This window comes from Salminus brasiliensis, chromosome 20 (genome assembly GCF_030463535.1).
Source record: "Salminus brasiliensis chromosome 20, fSalBra1.hap2, whole genome shotgun sequence".
Taxonomy (NCBI): domain Eukaryota; kingdom Metazoa; phylum Chordata; class Actinopteri; order Characiformes; family Bryconidae; genus Salminus; species Salminus brasiliensis.
Window position 1 is genome coordinate 16,423,633 of NC_132897.1, and position 22,878 is coordinate 16,446,510.

Below are 22,878 nucleotides of genomic sequence, written 5' to 3' on the forward strand. Positions count from 1 at the left end.
ATTTAAAAACAAATATTAAATGTCAAAGATACAATATTATGCACCATCATGAAATGAAATGACATTCTGTATGTATGTAACATGTCTAATGGGGCAAACCATGAATGTTTATTATTTACTTGGCTGAATGAATTTCTCTTTTTCTGTTTTAACCAAATTTGTTTTAATGGAAATCCATGACCTTACACTAAACTCCAATGATGGAGAATGAGAAGTAGTAGTCCAGGTTAATGCTGTCCAATATGGACAAAGTAGCATGCTGCAGTTACACTACTGCAAATGGTCATGGAATATACCTTCTAGCGTATTGAAAACACATTAGTGAGCCCTTTATGTTGTCTTATTTTGTACTAAATTACTCATTTAATAGATCTTGTGATTGCCTTAATTCACCCAAACAGCTAAAGAATTTATTTGATTGGTCAGGATGCCCAACAGCACCTAATAATTCATTGCATATTCAAGCAAAGTCTAATGTTGTGGTGATGAATGAGTTCAAGCCTTGTAGAAGAAGCTGTGGCCCTTCAAGACCAAAGCACCGCAAGGCCAGTATGAGTCTCGTTGGCCTTCATTCCGTTGCGGGCGTGTTGAGGCCAGTCGAGCCCTGATGGATTTCCCTCAGTGCTGTAATAGAGCTGAGGCTGAGCCTCAGAAAAGAAGCTGAAGGGCTAAAACGGTTGTTTCGTTTCACTCGTGCCCACAGCGTGCCAAAGTTGAGCTCATGGCTTGTTTTTCTTCTAGTTTGGTCTTTTATCGGAGTCCTAAATTGGAAAGGGATGGTTTTAAAGGAGCAAACCTAGACACAGGCCCTGCCTGCTGCCCACCTCGTGAGTGTAATCGCAAACATGCGGCCCCTTAGGTTGTATAGACGTTGATTATGCTAATGGTTTCAGCGAACTTCCACAGGGCATGCCACACACCTGCTGAGAGAGGACTGCCGGCAGTGACTTTTCAAAGCTGCTGTTGCTTTGCCTTTTATTCGCACACCTCTGATCCTGATCCTGATGAGTTCCGAAGGGTATTCCTCCTATTTGACGGATGTTGTAGTGGTTCTGGCTCAGTCTTTCGTGCATGAACTGCTTCTGATGCTTTTTTTGCTGTTCTGCATTAAAGGTTTCTTCCCCAAGAACCCATCGTCTCGCTCTGCAGCATAGCGGAGAAGCGGATGTCTAGGATAAAGATGATGTTTGGACATGCATCCAAAAGGATTCCACTGTAATCTCTCTACTACTGGGAATATAATCAGCAGCATTATGAATGTTACTCTGTATAGGCTGGCGGGACACTTGGAATTCCAGAGCAAGATAAGCGCGTTATGTAACAGTGTTGGTCCAAGTGGTGTGTCTTAAAGTACTTGCTTTAATTTAGCAGAGATGCACGGTCATATCAGAGCCATATTGATATTGGCTGATAATTGGTTGAAAACACATTACCAGATTAGCTTTCAAGCTTTGTCATGTACTTAGCGACAGTACAAATAAATGTAATGCTCAACTAGGTGGATTATGCCATTTTCTATGATGTATAATATTTTTTTCTGCTTTTCCAAAATAAAGAAATATCCTGTCTGTCAGAACCAGCCCACGAGTCCCATATCGCTGCATCCCCAGACGAAAGGCTTAGAAAATGTTCCATCCTTTTCCACAAAGAGCAAAACGCTATCCTTCCTTGACAGCATTCTCAAATTTCTTGGTCTTTATTTCTCATCTCAAGTTTTATTGGATGCTTTTATAAATATTGGATCACGAAGTCTTGTGAGTGTTTAGTGTTGTTAGCTTGCTTCACACCACAGTGGACTGTCTTCAGTTAAAAAGCACTAGAAACGGATTCTTGCGTCCATGGGGTTCATGTCTTTTGTATATGTATATATACAAAGACATGAAAGACAGCTCATTCCGGGACAAATAGCTGAGGCAAGAAGTGGGTCAAGAAGAGGAAGACGACTGCGTTCTATTTTCTTTTTTTATTTTTTGGTTCACCCAGTATGTAAGTAGAAAGGAGCTGTGTCAAAAGAGCTGATTGCATCAAAGGGTTTGGCAGCCGCAGAGTCCGTCCGGATGCTCCTTGCTAGAACACAGTTTCATGCCTTTTTGCAGCAATGTTGGGAAACAGATTCCCCACAGGCTCACCATTTCCCCCACACATGTCTGTCCTTGTTATATTATTCAGCTTTTCCAGCGATTAAAGGCATTGTGCAGAAGATTAGAAGTAATTCTCTTTGTATGTTTCACTGAATAAGCACATGGTGACCTCATTTGCTTAGCACTTCAAGTCTGCGAGTCTGCGAAGCTACCGGTGTTGTTGCGCGTACGTGGTACAGAGTTTGAGTCATCATTTTAGTGTGATGTTTTCATACATCAGTGGACTTGACAAAGGACACGTGTGTCACTGCTGATGTGCTGTCTGCTAAGTCTACGCTGGTTAACATGGTAGCATAGCACTGCATTGCAGAAATGTACTGTTACCACCTCTGGTGTAGTATGCGCTTCATGCCATGCAATGGCCCCTCCTTCCTGCACTACTCTTAAGTAAACCAAGCAGGCTGCTGAAGGCGATAAGCAGAGAAGAGAAGACTTGATAATGCCGCAAAATCATCACTCCAAATAATGTGATGAAAAGAAGGGGGCAATAAGCCTACAGAAAGGAATTCAGCCCGTAATCTTTCGTTTGTAAACTGGCGCTTCACGTGGTATGTTAAATCAGTTCAGAATTCATAAATAACACTCATTACAGGGAACATATTGCATATTATTCAAGTAAACAGCAGGTTTGATCGTTTCTGAATGTTTTATGAACTCTGCTGACCCTAATGTAAGGGCAGACCATAGTGGATTTCAGCTGGTTTTCCAAGCTGGATTTTCTCACTGATGATTGAGGACCGGTCAAGGGCACTGTTAGGTAATGTAAGTCTTGCTGTTGGCTAGGCTATCTAGAATATCCGAATCTGGTACAGTGAACGGATCGGTCCCATGGTTCGGCCTAATCATCCAATACCCGATCCGGTTAATTGTGGTGCATTAGCTGGTGCCTCCCTATTAAATTGATCCCAGTAGCGTTTACCTGTTGTTTTCTCTCCGGTTTTCTGTTATAATAAACATCTAGGTCAGAAAATCTATATTTGTTTCTCTCTCAACTGCTGGCACTCGCAAGCACACGGCGTTCTTTCATTAGTCGTTCTCCACGCTCATTGTCTGGCTCACTGTTTGGAGATGTAAGCAATTGCTTTGTTAGTTCATCACATCAGCATTGCCAGTGCAGCGAGTCACATTGTCATACGTGGGAGACCCCCCCCCCCTCCCTTTTCTTTTGTAGAACAGCAGGTCTAAAAACTGAGAGAGTAGTTACAGACGGTCATAATAATGAAGGAGAGCTAGTTCATGCATGGGGATCTGCTGCTTCGTCCGTAGGGGAATTCAAGGTGTGTGTGGCTTTTCTCTTGCATAACTGCTTTAGTGCTACTATGGGCTACTGGTTTAAAAGCCTGCGTGTCGTTAGATTGCCTGAAATAACGAGTTACTTCAAAGTTTCGAAGCTTTTAAAAAGACGATGTGCCAAAAATGTATAAAGGCTAAATAGGCAATCATCCTAATTGCCAGCTAATCACTGCTGAGTCGTTAGGAAGGTACATTTTGTTAAAGCGATCATGACAGCCCTACTTTTTAATGCCACATCACTGACCCAAATCTTGCAAAACAAGAGGCACAAATGATTGACTGGTTCTTCAGGCATGTTGGAGCAGTCTGGGTTAATATGTAGCAGCAATAATCCTTGCAGTGGTGACCACAGGTATAGTCAGTCATGTGGGACTTAACGATAACGAAGTTCGGCACGTGCTTCCGAAAGTCAGGCCTGCTGAAGAAAGAAACGCAAATGTCTATGGAAAAAATGCCAGTAGGTTTCATTCTCATGGGCAGAGTTCTGTAGATATTTAACTGCGCTTGTCTGGAAATGGTGACTGGTGTAGTGCTGCATTTATAGTATCTTGATTATGGAGTTCCATGTGTGTGAATGTGCAACATGTGTCTACCGGGAATGTACCTGAGGACGTGTTCATGTATTCCACTTCCGCTGGGATAGGGCCACGTGTTCGCCTATGTAATGTAAAGTGCACAGTCATGCCACTGTTTGACTTCCCCATCTTTAGAGCAGCCATCAAAAAGTGAACATGTTTCTAATGTCAACTAACTGACATGGCAGTGTTTCATTACTTTGGTGTTTGCACGTAACATCAGCACATATCAGTATTAAGCACCTCATTGTAGCTACTGTGATTCTGAATATTGTGAAGATTCTGATCCTGTTATTCCTCCTGTTTTGTACAGTTATCTGGCGGACCAGTGCTGGAATGGCGGCTGCATCTACCTGATCATGTTGCGGAGGATCAAGCGCAAAGCCCCTCTCCCTCCGTGCAATGGCAGTGGTGGTGGCAACTGTGCAGAAGTACAGAACGAGCACCGCAGCAGCAGCGTTTCCTCAGAGCCTGTGGGAAGCCCCACTCAAAACGGCAAGCGAACTCGCAAATTCGGCGTCATTTCCCGGGCTTCGTTCACGCGAGACAGCAAGGACAGCAAAGATGGTCGAGACTTTGAGCATGAGAATGGCTACGGTTCCATGGAAACGGAGGTCACGTCCCCAGATGCCAGCACGCCAACTGAGGAGAGGCCTGTATTTAGCCCCTCGATGACGGTACCTAATCACATGAAGGTTGGGAGCACTGCCACTTTGCCCAGTCGCTCCTACTCACGTCTGTCGGAGAACTACAAGACAGAGTCTGTAAGCAGTGAACCCTCGAGTCAGGTAATGCATCTCCAGGTTGCTTCAATCTGTAGTTATTAGCAGAAGGTTGCCTATACCAACCACTCACTAACCGGTACCAACCACTCCGTAAGCATGGAGGTGTTCAGTCCCGGTCCTAAAGGGCCACAGTCCAGCACAGTTTGTCTCAGAAATTCCTGGTTCAGCCTCTCAGGCTGGACCGCGACCCTTACCAGGACCCAAGTGAATACATACCTCTGAACCAACTGATAGATGCATGTTTTAATAGATTTGCAGACCTGTTGTTTATGAAAAAAAATAATAATAATAGGGTTGGCTACCCAATGGATACTTTACATTCTCTTACTGTTAAAAAAAAAAAAAAAATCCTCAACTTTAGCATTGCTCTCTACTGCTTCAACACAGCTCTCTACCCCTTTTCCCTTCCCAAAACCATCCCTACAACCTCCGATCTGTCACCAGTACATAATGTGAGTCCAGTGTTGTGTGCGCAGATGCACATGTGGTATCCTTCCCATAGCAGCGAGGAAAGTTTAGTGCATTCATGTTTTCAGCATTAGTGTAGAGTGATCATAAAGTGTTTGGCACCTGTATGTGTGTTTTTTTTATATTTGCATATATATATATATATATATATATATATATATATATATACACACACATTATATATATATATTACATATTACATATTGCTTCCACTTGATTTGCTTGAAATTGATTTACTTGACTTGACTTTCAGATGTATTTTGAAGTTAAACTATCACAGTTATTGATAGGGTCATGATACATTACCATTGGCACAAACGGCACCACAGCCAAACACATTGAACTTAGGCCTGAAGCCACTGCCACTGTTTAAAACAGAACAAGAAATGCGAATGAATAGCCAAATTCAGAAACCACACATTTATTTGGTGAGAGTAGACTTGCTGTTCATGGAAGATGTGATGATTACATGCTACACAGACGGTATGTTCGGTACAAGTGCTGCTGCAGGACAGGGAGGACGACAAGGCACACTTATTTCTTCAGAAACTAAAGGAACTGTCTCTAATGTAGAACAGCATGTGGCTTAGAACTTGTAGTAAAGAGCTCTTCCATTCTTCTCAGTTACTCACCAGCCCCCCAAAGCATGGAGAATTCATGCAGATTTGTGAATACTTAAATATTTGTGAATACAAGGTATCCAGATATCATTTAACTTGGGGTTGGGCCGCATAATGGTACTACCATAAACCGTGTATTTACAATTACGACTGTATCACCAAATGAGGACAGTATTTTAAAATGACGACATGTCTGACAAGTCAAATATTTGTTCTGCCGATTTAGATGGTGAGGTGGGGGGGGGCCCTATGGGAGCTCACTGATTGGTGAAGTCACGCTCTAAATATAGATGGGCCCATCGTAGTTGCAAGTTTAGCAACATGCTAAGTTCGAAAAAAAAAAAAAAAAGGGAAAGTCTGGTAAATGTGCCTGAGAGTCGAATACACTCCTAAGACCTTTTAACTCCATCTTGTGCTGTCAGATATGAGGCTGTATCTTCTAGTCCCCTGTGATTTGACCCTCTGTTAGCTAGAACATAGTCTGTGCTATGCTGTTTAGCATGCTAGCTAACTTATCTAAGCCTAGCTGGCCAGTCCAAACATGGCAGAACCTGTCTGACTTTGCCTTTCTGTTACTCCAAACACCTGTCGCTCCACCTGGCTCTCTGACACTGTAAAGTTTTGACTGCTACTAGGTGGATCTGTAGCCGAGCTTGCTTAGCCATGGCAAGCTTATCGATCGATTACTGTCCTTTCAACTGCGGTTGCTGGAGCCCAGTCATTTTCGTCTAAACGTTTATAAGTGGGCTTTCTGTCAGACAGAATCGCAAGTGCTCTGTGGTGAAGAGAATGTCATTATGCTAACTGAGCTAAGGCAGCATCGCTCTCTTGATTCAGAGCAGTTTAACAGTTTAATTGTCAGACTGATGGACAAACATTTATTAAATTATCTATTGAGGAAAAACTCAGTTGCGTTAAAGTGTTAAATGTCATCTTTGCAGAATATAGAAATCATTATAAATACAAACATAAGTAACACCCAAAGCTAGCTTAGTCGCTAATTATGTGGTTACGCACATCGTGTCTGAATTTGGCTATGGCGAAAACGCTTTGACGAGAATCATATGTCTGATGGTACACTATTGCCAGACCCTGCAACATCAGCAGACAGACTAGTGCAGCTCCCCTATCTTCCATGACCGCCTTAAAGGGCAACGGGTTGATGCTCCTCATGTCATTATTTTGGACCCCACAGTGTGGCTAAGTGCATATGTTTCTGATCTAATCGACCCTGAAAGAACCTCTGCGGCGTTCCCCAGAGCACATAGGCCTTGTGATGTTTAAAGAAGCCTTGCTAGCTCAAAATAACCATTCTGACTTCCCCAGATGATGAGTCCATGTGCCAGTGGTTGTTCGTGCTAGTGGTCGTTCGCGGCAGCTCCGAGGGATCATACGAGAAGTTCTAGCAGTTTGATTTTGACCAATCACATGGAATTTCAAAGGCAAGAAGGTTTCGCTTGCACGGAACCCGTGGATTCGAGGCATTTCTGTTGAACCACTATAGAGGACCAGGCTTGACGTCTGCTTAACGTTCTAAACGGCTCCTTTTTTTTAGGGCGGACAGAGCAACATGCAGGTTTCTCACACAGTCTTAGCGAAAGCACAGGCTAAGCTGGAAGCTGGAAGCTCTTGAGCAGGCTTACATTTTTATGGGATTTTAGTTTTTTAGTGCTTATTTGTGTTTAGCACGCTTGTTAGGCTGGTGGTACAGTTCTGAGCAAAATGTACTATGTTGACTCGTTCTTATATTCGGGCACACAGCGGTGCAGATAGTCCAGAATCGTGACTATTCTCACTTAGGTTTGTTTGCTCAGTGCGGGTTGCTAACACCCCATCAGCGTGTTCCAAAAAAAAAAAAGAAGCAAGAAAGAAAACGTTACGCCACGTGCTGGTGGGAGACATGCCTATAGTTGTACTTGGGGCGTGTGGAGCAACGTCGTGGGAATGTGCAGAGAGGGAGGGAGGGAGGGATCCGGCTGCTTAATTTCAGCACACAGGCTTTTCGGTGACGGTGATTCATCCTCGCCGGCAGCCTTTCATTAACAGTTGTCTCTCTCTTCCATAGAAAAGGCCAGCGCTAACATGTGAGCGCATGCTGAAGGAGTCGGATTGTTTGCTTATCTGTCAGCGAGTCTAAGTGCCGTGCTCTGGGAGATCGAGCTTTCTCAGGCTCTGCCTGCAAAACAGGGTTTGACCCTAGAGTGTCGGTTTAGAGCTAAATGGTATGGACTTTTCCTACATGAATACGTCTTCTGCACTACATGTTCAAATGTTTGTGCACACCCTTATCTAATGGGGGAATTCGGCTACTTTAAGTCCAGTCCTTTTGCTTACACACAGCTTTTATGATGCCCATAGTCAAAGCACACATGAGCCGGTGGTCCTCGTGCCACAATACCAAACGCATGCTAATGCAACATTCTTCTGTACCTGTGGAACATGACTCAAGTGTAATTCGCTCTGGATAGGATGCGTACATGTAAACATTAGAACCGGACCTCACTAATACTCTGGTGTGAGATTTAAATGCATTCAGACACTAGTGTTCCAGCCATCCCTGAAAGGTAGAATACAGCAAAAGAGTCTTTTTAAAATCCCTTGATTAAATAATAAACATTGGATGACAAAGTGGATTTATTTATTTTTTTATGTTTTGCTGGACCGCCTCACGGGATGGCCTAGAGGAGGCAATTTCGCTTACATTTTGCCAAAAAGCTTTTCTGTGCTGCCGAGAGGAGATGTAATCTTAGGTTGGGTCTCCTTATTCATTAAGAAATCTTATTATAAAGGGAAGTAGTATGAAGACATACTGTGACATTTAATGTGTGTGTGTCAAAGTCTACAGTAATGACAGATCGTAACATCCCTACCATGGCATTAGCACTGCGCTGGCCGCCGGCCTTGCGTGGCATCCCTACCTGGCCTCGCCCAGCTTCGCTACCGTTGTGTTAAGATGTGTTAACGCTATCGTGACATTAGCATTGCTGTTGCCCCGGCTGCTAGCCCCCCCTCCCCGTTTGTTATTCACCAGCCATGTTTATGAGGTCCCGGGCCCTTCACATGTAAAAACTAGTCAATATGCAACCTGCATTTTAAAGCTCTGAGGGCAAAGCTCAAGTCCTTTACCAGTCAGGGTCACATGAAACAGTACTCGAAGCATAATAGAGGTCATTTTATGCCACAGAACCTTTTTCAAGAATAAAGAGTGATATTTTTTTGGTCCCAAACTACCCACTTAAAATGCCATTGACTATTGTATGCAGCCAGTGGCAGAGGCTGTTTTTTTCTTGTTACTTTTAATAAATGCTTGTAATAAATGTTTTTGCATTGGCAGCTATACAGTAAATACATGAACAACTTTGCAATGCAATGTTTGCATTGGCTCACTATTCCCATATCTGTGTACCCCTGCAAATAATAGTGGGCAGTGGGCTTCCTAAAGGTGAGCCCTGCAATGGTTAAGCAAAGAAAGGAACATCATGTTATTCGTTTTTTTAAATAATGAGCTATATCTTAACCCCATGACGCATTCCCACGACTCAGTTAGGCTGCATTTATATGTCAGTAAGAGTTTTCAGAACATGGTTAGACTCCGTTGTGTTGGTCGAAATGAATATAAAGGCGACGCTGAGGGATAAATTAACAAAGCTGTTTTTTTTGTAGGCTTGTTGTGCATGCAGATTAGCAAGCCTCAGTGCACTCCCACAGATGCATTAGATTTCAGTAGTTGAAGGTTAAAAGCATTACGCCGCGTGAGATGAAATCAATAACCAGCTTATTTTTAGGCCGATCTCGCAGTGATCTCCTATGAAAATTCATGGGCTTCTATTTTCAGTATCACCATGGGAGAAGCTTTGATCCCGCTCAGCTAAAAATGGCACAGCGGATCGCCTTAATCTGCGAATCCTACCTGAACTCGTCTTTCCTGTAAGAATCTTTCAGTAATAATTGGTGCTTCTCGCAAAGCCAGCGCACCTTGAAATATTGGAGATATTTATAATTCTTCGCTCAGCTTTCCCCTGCACGCGTTTATCCTAGACAGATGCTGGATATCGGCCTAATATTCAGTTGCTCTTATAAGAAATGTATGAGGCGGCTTTATTGCTGCAGGTGAATGCAGTTTATTTTTCTGCTGTCTCATTTCCCTTCGTCGTCTTAGTGTCAGATGTGACGAGGAGGCAGCGAGAGCATGATTTAAAATGGAGAGTTGAAGTCTGCCCCCGCCCCCGCTCCCCATGCCCCCCCTCCCATTCTGTGGTATAATTGAACACTTTTGATGTGAGGCAATTAGCATGAAAAAGAAGGATGTAGCATTCGCCTCTCCTTTCATGTGTCCAGGCCAGGTCAGCATATCAGAATAATGGAAAAGGGGTGGTAAACAGGACCACGTTTATTTACACATGATGGAAATGATGGTAGTGGTAGTAGGTGTTGTAAGGGTACACCTTTAAGCATTTTGTCCAGTAAAGAGGCTTTTATGCTTTAAACGGATGATGTTAACATTTCATTTTATTGAGTTGTATCTCCCAGGATACATCACTCAATTAAGTCAACGTGATCACATTCATTTTTTACTCCATGAAGGATGTAAATCTAAATGAGGAGACGTTATCTTCCCTCTCTTTTTATAACATGCAATACATATTTATGCAGTTTTTTTATTTAAATATACAAAGTCATCAGCTGCTGGAGTGTACTTCAAATGTTCAGTTTTGTAATAAGGTCATGGATAAGGTTTCCATCTTATGGCTTTCCCATTAACACTGCAGGTGTGCAAGCAGTGCTGCACAGTGGAGCTCCATTAAACCTTCCTGCAGGTTCTTGGCCGTCATATGGGGGGTTTGGATTTGATTTTTTAGGGCTGCTGCGATTCGCGAAGACCTTGATGCTGAAAATATGCAGATATTTCAAGCCAATGCATCGTTTTTACATTTACATTTTTATACATTTTTATGGCTTTTTTAGGTCTCTGGACTTTATCATCTCACTCCCGTTTTCGTCTTGTATAGCTTGACGCCACATGTACCTTTTTTTTTTTTCTTAATTCAGTTTTGTTTTATTGTTGTTTTTATTCTTGTTTAACTTTTTATTGTTATTATTATTCAGTGTCGACCTGAGGAGGATGGGTTCCCCTTTTGAGTCTTGGTTCCTCTCAAGGTTTCTTCCTCTCAACCAGAGGAAGTTTTTCCTTGCTCTAAAGCCGGGCCCAAGCTTGCTTTAAAGAAACTCTGACCCGGATCTCTTTACAGACCCTTTGTGACAACATTCTGTGTAAAAAGCGCCATATAAATACATTTTGATTGATTGATAAAACACTTCAGTTCAAATAACAAGCGCTTTTCCTCATTACCACTACATTACTGCTCCTTGAAGACATTCGTTTCTGGCTCCAATTCGGTCCGCTCCACACACAAGTCCAGCTCAGCGGCGAAATGGGTTTTAAAAAGTTTAAAAAGTATGAGAACCTAATATTAGCAGTTAACCAAAAATATGGTTTATACACCGGGCAAAGTTTCGAAGGCATACTTCAGCAGCACTCGATGCAAAAACGCCTGAAGAGAAGTTGTTTCAGTTTGTTCAGAATTCGCCCGCAACTACGTCACTTTGGCCTCGCGTGAACAGAAGGTATGAACTAGCCTTTATTGACCACTGGTAGGGACGTTTTGTAAATCTGCAGTCCTTGTAGCCGCTAAATGCACTCATTATTAAAGCCATATATTTTTGTTTGCCTGCTACATTCGAATTTCCAATGAACAAGTGACTATCAGAATCAGAATCTCTTTATTTCGACAAGTATGTTACACATGCAAGGAATTGTACTTGGTATGAGCACCACAAGTGTTACACTAAGAGAGGAAAAATATACTAAACAGATAACACCACCACCTACCATTGCATTACAGCAACACCATGTGGGAGACCAGGGTTCGATTCCCGGTCTGGGTGACTATGCTGCGCTACACCAATAAGAGTCCCTGGGCAAGACTCCTAACACTACATTGGCCCACCTCTGTAATACGAGTAACCTTGTAAGTCGCTCTGGATAAGAGCGTCTGCTAAATGCCATAAATGTAATGTAAATGTAAATAGAATAAAGAATAATAAAAAATAAAAAAAATAAATAAATATATAATAATTTATAGAAAATTAGCATCGGTACAGCTGTGCAAATAATCATAGTGCAAATGTTATGTTTAAGGCTAGAATCTTGACTTTTATGTTGATTGACAGAGACAATGTGTGTGTTTGGGCTTGACCGGATATAAACTCTATCTAAATACCTTTAGATTTAGCATATTTCTTTGTGTAGGGAATGTCCCACTGTACTGGTGTTATGTTGATGTTCTTGTTTTGTCAAATTTAAACCATTTTAAATTGTCAATTTAACTTTTTTAGAGGAAAAATGATTCAATAGAAATACCAATCAATAGAAAAATAGTTGTTAGTGGCAGCCCTACCTGTCTTACCACCATATGAGCAGTTCTCTCTGTGAAACTGTTGAGTTTTCTTGGTCTTCCAGATCACATCTTGGCCTTCTTTGTGGAGGTCCTTAAATTACCATTTATTATGAACATTCTACCCCGTATCTTTTATAGCCTTCCCCTGCCTTTTGGAAACGGATTACTTTCTTTTCTTTCCTTAGAAAGTTGCTTAGAGAAGGTTGCTCAGTGTTAGCACAAAGTTTTTTTTAAAGCTGGCACTCTCTAATGCTGCGTTCCATTTGAACTATAGGATATTGGATTTTCTAAATTGGGACTTTTCAACTGGAACTCCCCCACAAGTCGGCTTACCAGCCCTGAGTTGAAAATCCAAGATGGCTGCACATATAATTATTTTACTGTTATGTTTTTATCACATGCTCAGCATATCCTGCACCAAGGAAGGCCACAATTGCTTTTGGCCAGGCTGACAAATTGACCTCAGATAATGTGAACAAAGTCATGTGACCCAGATATTAAAAACAGACTGAATTATAACAGGATTAGTTAAGAACGTTTACTCATACCCCCTAGAAGATGCCCAAATGAACCCTAAACATATCCCATGATACACCTTGCCTGTTCAAGGGATGCTAGTCTAAGCTTTGCTCTGCTGTGGTAACATTTTAAAATCCTAAAGGCGTATAAATGGACTCAGCAATTTTTCCGATTGCTTCATCTGTATGTGTGTTCAAATGTAGCCTAGTTTGAATGTAAGAGTTTACTAAGTACAGGTTTACACATTACTCATATTAAACCAGATTGAACTGGGCCTTAGTAGTGACCGCATATGTCCATGTCCTCCGGAACAGGTATAAGGGTTGAGTAAACCCAAATATAGGCCACACAAATAGAACAAAAGCATAAGCTCACTAGTAAAGGCCGCCATAATCGCTTCAGACTACATAAGTGATGTAACTTTTACTGATAAATACCGAACTGTCCGCTGTGTACTGTGGTCTTACCCTGAGCTCTAATCTTGGTGTTGGTTTAAACTTTCAGCTCCAAACATGAACACTGAGATTTAGGGATTCACGGGTGTATGTGAGTGCTTGAGTATGTTTAATTCCTTCGTTAGTATGTGGCAGGTATAACGCAGTCTAAGCTGTTGGTCACCTTTTAGAGCCTGTTTTTGGTGTTTGCCAGCCAGAGGACAAGAGCTGGGGCAATTACCATAAAGGAAACCAGAATAAACAGTAAGAGAAATTGGCCAAACCTCAGGCTTACATAATTAATAAGAAAGAGAGAGCAGGTAAGCTTACTCACCATAGATATACTGGTAGGCCAAAAAAGAACCTCCACAGCTGATGACAGAGCTGAAGAATTCTCACCATAATGAAGAAAAATCATGTTCGACAGATTAGAAAAACTCTTCTGGAAGCTGGATGTTGATTGGAGGGCACTATAGTTAGCCTATCTTAATATTTTATAGGATGTTTTTACACTAGCTCTGCAAGTTGGGGTCGTTTGAACAAGCGTGAAAGCTGTTTTCGAGCCCAGTCCTTCTGAAATCGGTGGCGTGGGGTTCGCTTCAAGCCGACTATAGTGCGGTCTGCTGCAGGTGTGGAAGCTTTCTGCTCCTGGCGCTGCTTGTTGGATTGCAGAGTTGGGTAATTTTGTCACATGACTGCTTTGATGTTCCTGCATGGCTACAAGCCTTCCCCTGCAAATGCATTTCGTCATGGTGAAATGCCGTGACCCCCAGGTAGTTCCTCCTCCTTATAAATGTTTGTATCCAAGGAAAATAATTAAAAGCCATAAACGGATGAACCTAGGCCCTAGCATTTGGCAACAATGCGTGCAGTCGATTGAATTGGACAGTTTGCATCAGCACTATCTACAAAAGAATGCAGAGCACAGATGGATCCCAAATTATTTTACCTGCTGAAAGCCCTAGAAAGGCCCTCCTCCAGAATATTCCCAGTGACAGTAACAGCAGCAGACACGCCGAGATTAATGAAACTCTGCTCAGGACCATATGAGACGTCTGGAGCAGGCTTGGGCTCCAATAGCTGTCAGAGGCAGGTGCTCCTAAAAGTCCCTCACTCTGTATTTATAGAGCTTTCCAAAGCGGAAGCAGCATCTGGGATGGAAAACACATCAGTTTGCTTTCTTTCCAGTCACCTTGAATGTAGCTTTAGAGATGACGTTTCCTTTTTTTAGGGCCCAGCAGCAGCAGCCATGCTTTCGGTTCAGTGATGTTTTTTTGCTGATGAGTAGTAATTGGGGAAGTGGGAGTTTGGTTTCTGTCAGAAATGTTGTTAGGATTTCTTTGCACATGAACCATTGCCTGGGCTGAAAAGTACTTTGACAGCCATAATCTAATTTAAGCCCACGAAACAGCTGGTGCTCTGTGAATTGGGGGGTTTGGTTTCAGTGTTATGTAACTGTATCATGACCTGATTGTTCAATAATCAGACAAAGCTTTTGTCTGCTTTGAGCATGATGTCAATTCAGTTCAGATGAGACATTGACCACAAATGATTTTTCCTTTTTAACAGTTTAATAAGTAAAAAAAAAAGTTTGAACACTCACTGGGAAATTTTAAGTCTGATCCTTGGTGAGGGGGTCTTCAGGCTTCCAGTTTGGAAGTATTGCGTGTGCTACGGGAATACCTGGTGGCTTGTACGTGGCATTGGCAATGCCCAAAAATGAGGGGCAAAATGAAAGTAAAACAAAACGACTAGGGATGTAATGATGAACTCAGCCAGCAACTGAATTTGAGTGACAGTACTTGGTTCACAACTTGAAGTAATCTTAATATTTTGGACAAAATTTAATTAAAGACAAATGTAATTTTGAGCGTCAAATTTCTGCACTCATTTGTGCAAAATCAGTTTAGTCATTATATTCATATATTACTTTTTAAACCTTGGATACAAAGCTCAAGCAGCAAAGAACAAGCCTTTCTGGAATCATGGCATTTTACCGTGCAGGAACACCTGTAAACAAGGAGGCGTTTTTCTTCAAATCCACATGCAACGCGATGAGTCGATTGCTTAAAGCAAACCCCAGACCACAGATTACAGGAGGACCAGAGATCTGTGCTCTGGGCCACTCCCAGGCTTAAAAACAGCTTTCACATTTGACCAAATGTACCAAACTCTCAGAGCATGAGCTCCTGGGTTTGGGACAAAAATGCTAGTGTGATTTGACTAGATCTAGGAGGTGGGACAAGTGTGGCTGAGGTGGGGTGTTGATTAGGGTTGATTAGTGCCCATTGTTTGCAAATTCTGGTGTTCAAAAAATGTATTTGACTTTGGACTAATGGATTTTGAACCATTAGCTCTCCACAATCCTTCACTACAATACAATAATTTCATGCATTACACCCTCATAGACAACATTGACAGCTAATATAAGACATTAAATATAAATCTATAAAAATAAAGCAGTGATTATAACACATTATTGTTTTAAAAACTAAGCTACTATCAGATTCTCAAAAAATTATTACACACTTGAATGGTGGTTGGTGTGGCGCAACAGATAACACCACTACCTGCCACGCAGCTACAGTTAGGATTACAGTTATGGCAACTGTGGCCTACCGTTAGTCTTCTATTATTTATTGTCGTTACTGTGCAGTATTTTCTCACTATATACTATTAATAAAGCTGCTGACATCTTGGCGCTTTAGCTTTGTGAAGAATCTGATCTGAATTAAAGCTGTTATTTATTGCAGTGTAAACTGTGATGCTCATGTAGTAGGATGTCTCCAAACTTTTGACTGTCATTCTGTCTGAATAGTTTATGTTCATTATTTAATATCTTCCCAACCTCGCTTTCAGCCTAGGGAGGGCAGCCATATCTGGAAGATGCACATGGTGAAGGGGCAGGACGGCCTGGGCATTCAGATCACAGGCGGCCGCGGCTCTAAGCGCTCTCCGCACGGAATCGTGGTGGCCCACGTGGAGGAGGGAGGTGCCGCTCAAAGGTAACATCCTGGCACACGGCTCCATCACTAAGAGGCGATCATTTGCTGTCGTGGCAACTGCGGCCACCGTGGTGACACTATTTCATCAACATTTCATCCTTATGCAAAGTGTCATGGCAACTCGAGGGCACTCCAGGGCACTTATCAATCTTCAAAGCCACTGCAACGTCCACATTTAGGCCAGTTTAAAATATACAGCTGGATTTCCACATCACCTCTTGCTCAGTTGTAATGTCACTTATTGTTTGAGTGCTGTCACTTATTACTGTCTTGTAAAATAATCAGCTTAGTGGTCTTTTAGCTGGGTTGAGCATCACATAATGGTGTCTCAGGCTTTCCTGGAAGTCACAGAACCGGGTTTATGAACAGGCACAATGCAAGATGTCACTAATCACAAACCACACCTGAGACCAGCTACTAAAGTATTTGATGTTTACAGTCAGGGATGAAAATATTGGCACCCTTTACGCTTCTTTCAGAAAAGTCAAGTCTGCTATCAGTTCACACAGAACTCCAGAAATGGACTGGACAAAATGATTGTCACCTTTTCAGAATTGTAAGAAATAATAGGATTTCAATCATGTGAGGCTTCTTTTTTTAAGTTGTATTCATTTGGTAACAGATATAAGACATATATAAGGATATTTTGAATTGTGTTGCGAAATGTAGGACCTAATGTCAGAAAGAGTCTCAATCAGAGGTCCTCCATAAGTCTTCGAGCAGGGCAGTGACCCAAAACATCCTTTAAAAAGCACCCACAAATAGTTTAAGACAAAACAAGGAGGCCAGATCTAAATCCTATAGAACACCTGTGGAGAGATCTCAGAACAGCAGCAGTTGGTAAAAGAGCGGCCTGAAATCACAGTAGAGAGGTGGAAGAAACTCCCTCATGGTTATAGGAAGCGACTGAATTCAGGTATTGTTTTAAAGGGTGCGCTACCAAAAATTAGGTTGGAGGTATCGATCATTTTGTCCAGATCAGATTTGACTTTTTTTTTTAAGCTCTGATTTGTTGTTTTTTTCCCAGTGCAAAAAAAGAGAAGTGAACCTGTGAATGCCAAAGCAGTTGTAATTGCAATAATGTTCTGGGAGAAGCAGTGCATTTTCTGAAAGAAGGGCAGAGGTGGCATTACTTTTGGCCATGACTGTATGAGGGGCAGGGTTTAAAAGACACAGTGAAATGGCAGAGCCATCAGCAAGCATGGGACAGAAGACAAAATGCAAGTGTAGTGATGCAGAGAGAGCAGTGTTATTAAATGTTCTTCACCACCAATTTATTCCACAGGGCTGTAAATCTCCTGCAGCTCAAAAATACAATTTGTGAAACAGTACCGTGCATTGCAAAAGAGTCTATTGAAGCCACAATGAGGCACGTTTTTGGCTCTTCCATCTCACATGCATATGTCTGGCCCTGAGGATTGTAATAGTCTCAATGCTTTTGAAATAGATTTTCAGCATTTTGCCTGCGTTCCTGTGTAGCAGTAATGCCTGCTGCCTTTTATCTCCCAACAACACAGTTTTGAGACCTCACAGCTAATTCACACCTGATTTTCACCCCAGATTCTGTGCAAAATTGGCCGACACTAAATCCTATTGAACGTACCGGCATCTACACTTCTAATATATTCACACCTTTTGTATTTTTCCATTCACGTGGTAGAACTCCACCGATGTGGCAGTTGGCCGATTTTGGAAAATGTCAATTTGCAAAACTTTGCGCCGATTGTTGTGATAGAACTGGCTTTTATGGCAGCAGTGTTGCTAGGATTCCAAATTCCAAAATAATGTGAACCCATATGCTTGTATCTGTGAGGCACCATCTGTTTTTATGACAGAAATACGGTCTAAACTGGTAAAGCTGAAATAGGGCTGGGCGATTAAAAAAAATATTAAGATATTTAAAGACATTTTTAGTTATCATGATACATGTAATCACAGACTAAATACATCAGTAGCCACAGATTTGTAAAATCTGCTGTTCAGATACTCTCCTGTACTGAATAGAATGATTTCTATTCAACATCTGCTGCACTTCATCTAATTAAACCAGTCTAATTACACTGTTGATAATGAAACCTGCAGCTGATCAGTGTTTGTTAAGAACTAACAGTGTCCTCCATATATTAAAAAAACATATTGTTATCACGATACAATAAAATATCATCATATTGCCCATATCTATGCGCTCTGCACACCCAGAGATTGGAGCTTTGTACTCCAGGACACAGAGGATCAAACTCGCTTAGACAGCCATACCACTCATATGCCTGAAGTCTAAAACGTACAGAATGAAGAGCAAATTCTATTGGAGTTCTATTGAAAATCAGTAACGACAGTCAGACTCTATATTGAAATGTGGATATTGTTGAAAATCTGTGTAGTGGATACTTGTGTATCCACTAGTATTTCTGACCTCTCCGTCTGCTATTCCTGTGTTTTGTACCAACACTAACATGTCGCCCAGCTCTAATGTGCAGCAACAGCTGAGAAATGTTACATTTTGGAGAACTCCTGTATGCCTTTACTTCCTGCACCCCGTCTTTTCCCCCCCTGTCCCCGCAAACGACTTGCCGACTATGCCTAAACACAGACTGTGTATAAAGCTGTTACATGTTAAAGAATTTGCTGACTTGCTTCTCTTAGCGAATCATTAAACCACACATTGGCAGAGGCTTGCGAAAGCACAACAGCGGGATGATAATGAGCCAAGATCTGAATTAGATTAAGATCACTTGTCTCCAAACATTTGAATTGAACCCCCCCCAGGTGATGTTCTAAGTTAGGGAGGAGTCCTTTACAAGGATTACAAAAAAGAAAGAAAAAAAAGAGGCTTTGCGGTTTTTGCCTTGGTGTTACTTTACAAGCCCCAAAAAAAGTTCAGCTCACTTTGGATATATGAGGCCCTGAGAAACGGAGGGTCTGTGGGAAAACATACATATGTACACCCTTTAGACTCCCCACTACACAGTTAGGGTGGAGTAGTTAGATTGCCATGATTGGGCCTCTTTTGGGGGATTTTACACAAAAAATGAAACACAAAAAAACATTTCATCCACATACTTTCTGTTCTGCTGTTTTAGAGAGTCTTGGCTGGTGATGGAGGAAAGGTGATTTCCACAATACATTCAAAACACTAGAATTACAGATGTTAATCATTTGATGTATTTTTATTTTTATTATTGTTATTTTTTTTATTTGTTTGTCAGTTTTTTCCCCTTGGTTTCTTAATCTGGTACTGCCAGTTAAGCAGAAAAGCTGCTACCAGTGTGAATGTACAGTAAAAAGGCTTTTCCAAGGTTTCTTCACTCCAGCTCTGAGGGAGTTTTCCCTTGCCACTGTCGTCTTTGGTTTGCTCACAGGGGGTATTAGGTTTTCATGTCTTCTTATGTTCTTGCTTTCTTGTCTTTTTACTCATTTCTGATTGTGTAAAGCTGCTTTGTGACAACAACAGTTGTTAAAAAAAGCATCATACAACTAAATTTCATTTGATTTGATAAAAACAAAGAATTGTGCTCAAAACAGCCTATACCTGATCAATTAAACAAAGAAAAATTATGCATCGATCCAGGCCTGTATCCCCAACCTCTTGATTAGACAGGCTAGAATCCTAAAAGTGTCCTGGTTTTACTGTGGATACTTGTTGTGATGTTTTCTTGTCAAGAGAAACGATTCCCTAGAATCTGTGGCAACCTTTACTCCTGGAGTGATGTCTTTGTGCCTTCTGATGCATTTCAGCCCACCTCCACCTTTATTGTTTGTTTTTGTTTTAATTGCTGTGACTTGTCATGAAGTCTCAAGGAATTTCTCCAGGCTAGAAGGATCCCAAAAGATTAGTGCTCAGGAATTTTGGAGCAAAACATTTTGTAGGAGAAACTTAAAACCCCAAACCCTGTCCTCTTGTGGTGGGTAAAGGTTTTTTTTTAACATCTTTAACTGATGTTAGCAATAATAATAATATTTTTTCTCCTTTTGCAAGCTCTAGGTCACTTTATACATCAAAATAATACACATAGGGAGGCTTGGATCCATAACTCTGAATGCAGTTAACATATGATAAACATGGGCCTTGTCTATTTGTCTAAGGGACGGACGACTGAAGGCAGGGGACGAGCTGCTAATGATCAATGGTCACTCCTTGGTGGGCCTTTCGCATCAGGAGGCTGTGGCTGTCCTTCGATCCACTGCAGGCCTGGTGCAGCTGGTGGTGGCTAGCAGGGTACGGTTTTCATTTCTCCATTACGAATGTTCCTTTGTTGTTGTTTTTTAAGGAGTTTTGCCCATGAAATGTTATTCCAAATGCAGCTGCGTTCACGGCGATCCCGCAGTTTCAGCAGCCGAGCGTCAGCCTGAAGCATCTAAAAAATTGAAGAGAGGAAACCTTAATGCGCTTGCCGTGTGGCTTTCATAGATAAAGTTAAAAATAAACCCAGGCTCTTTTACACTACGCTCACTCACTCTCCCTCTCATGCTCCCTTTCTTTTCAACTGCCTCGAATTTTCTGCCCGCGTCACCTCAGGACGAGTCCGAAGTGGACTTCCACAAGTTCCCCTCCACCAGCCTGCCGGACCTGGTGAGCCCTTGCTCGGGACAGGACGCCCTGCCCTTCCCAGGGGAGGAGAAGGAGAACATGGAGCCGGATGTGGAGGACGTGAGGGCCAGCAGCCTTTCCCTGCCCACCCAGGGATCGGTACGTACGCCAGTTTCCCTATCAGCCGCAGTATCTCTTGGCTTCATCTCACGCAGCCTCTTACTCTCGAACTCAACTGTGTCTTGTTTGTGTGCATGTGTGCTGTGGCTTTCATAATGTCATCCTTGCCATTAATAGTTGTCCGCCTCGAAATCTGCAATCTGGTTGTACTCAAACCACAGTCTGGTAGTCGTGGCTAAACAGAGAACACTTATGTTGAACATTAAAGGGACAGTTTGGCATAAAATCAAATGAACTTGATATACTACTGACCTCCAAAGCAATCAGTCAGCAAAGACACGTTTAATAGACATGTTTAATAGAATAATAGTTTTTTAATTTTACAATTGGTGGTGCTTGGCTAACGAGCCAATGAGCATTTCTCATTAAATTCGTTGTGAGATTGCCCTTTGACTGGCTACCAGCAATGCTGGTTGTAAGTAGCATTGTATGGAAGTTTTGTAGGCATGCTTTTTTGAATATGCAGATAATATACAGACTCTGTGTATTATTAATCTTGTGTAATCTGGTAGTCCAATAAGGCATATGTTGTTTTGTTTTTTTGACTAAGGGGTTGACACCGCAGAATGGTACAATTATGGCAACAGCCATAAGCCAGTATTGATATTTAATAAATAGTTTACATGGAAAGATTGGTGGATAAACCTTAGACCGCTAGATAGTGTTGTACTGTCTTCCTCTTTCACCGCTCTGACTGCCTAAAAAGTAGACTTTTCTTTTACTCCGATTTTCTGGATATGATGATATTTATGCTGTGACCGTTTTGAAAATTTTATTTAAATATTAGCAATATATCACTTTGCTTACAGTATCACAATACATGGCAATATATTGAATTGTAATCCCTGTATCCTGATGCATATCGTATCGTCAGGTTCTTGCCAGTACACAGCCATAACAAGTCTGTCAAGCAATGCTTTCACTCAGAAACCGTGTACTTCCCATTTGAACATATTTTTTTATTGCTTATGTTAAAAATTTGTTTTTGTTGGATATTCAAAGACTGTTCAGTAAAATCAATGGGCGCTTATCGATATATGCATGATTATACCTGCGTGCTGCTGAAAGTTCTAATGCTGCTAGTGCTAGTGAAGCTCTGTGTACCGTTCAGTAAATAAATAGGGTATTGCCATGTGTATGAGTGATGACTTCGAACTCATCGATAGCTCACTCACGCAAATTTAAAGCGGTTCATTAAGAGACTTTGTCTGCTCGGAACTATTTATTCATTCATGTATTCATTATTTATCTGTACCATTTAATTCCCCTCAGCAGGTTGTTGCTTAAACACACGCGGTTTTAAATAGGCCAGTGAAGTTTTCTGTTTATCCGTTTTTCATCTCTGTCCTTGGGGCTCGTTCATGTTCTTGCCGGGGTTTTTTTTGCGTTCTTTTTGCTGCCGTTTACTAAGCAGTCAAAGCCGAAGCATTTGCCCATGCATCACATCACAGATGAGAAATAATTTATTTGCTGTGAGCAAGCAAAAGCACATCAACTGAGCGCTGTCAGACACTGTTAATGTTTAATCAAGCCACAGACAAGTGTTGTTCTAGTTAGACGATCAACAGCGACACCGCTGAAATCTGGACAGTCGGACCCCTGGCAGAGCTGCAGCACACCCTGCAGCACACCCGGCATGTTTAGGGTTAAGCGTAGAATTTGGGATAGGGTTGTCAACATTGCTGTGTTGGAGTGTCTCCTTAGAGTGGAGTAAAGTGGGTCACCACCACCCCCTACCCCTCCCCTACTCTGTAACCACCACAACCAACAACAACCACTTCCAAGAGCTTCTCACTGCACGTTCTTGCTTGCAGGGTGAAAAAAGGAAAATGTGCTCCTCTCCCACCCGCCATCAAATTGCATTAGCATTCC

At 41.8% G+C, this 22,878-nt stretch overlaps 1 protein-coding gene across 2 annotated transcripts in view; it reads left to right on the top strand.

Moving 5' to 3' along the window:
- pdzd2 (PDZ domain containing 2) overlaps positions 1 to 22,878 on the top strand; it is a 92,781-nt gene that overhangs the window by 38,909 nt on the left and 30,994 nt on the right. For both annotated transcript variants that reach the window (XM_072664358.1, XM_072664359.1), the window contains 4 exons: positions 4,323 to 4,797; positions 16,153 to 16,298; positions 20,382 to 20,514; positions 20,815 to 20,985. In XM_072664358.1, coding sequence (XP_072520459.1) covers positions 4,323 to 4,797; positions 16,153 to 16,298; positions 20,382 to 20,514; positions 20,815 to 20,985 — 925 coding nt within the window. The remainder of the gene's footprint in view (positions 1 to 4,322; positions 4,798 to 16,152; positions 16,299 to 20,381; positions 20,515 to 20,814; positions 20,986 to 22,878) is intronic.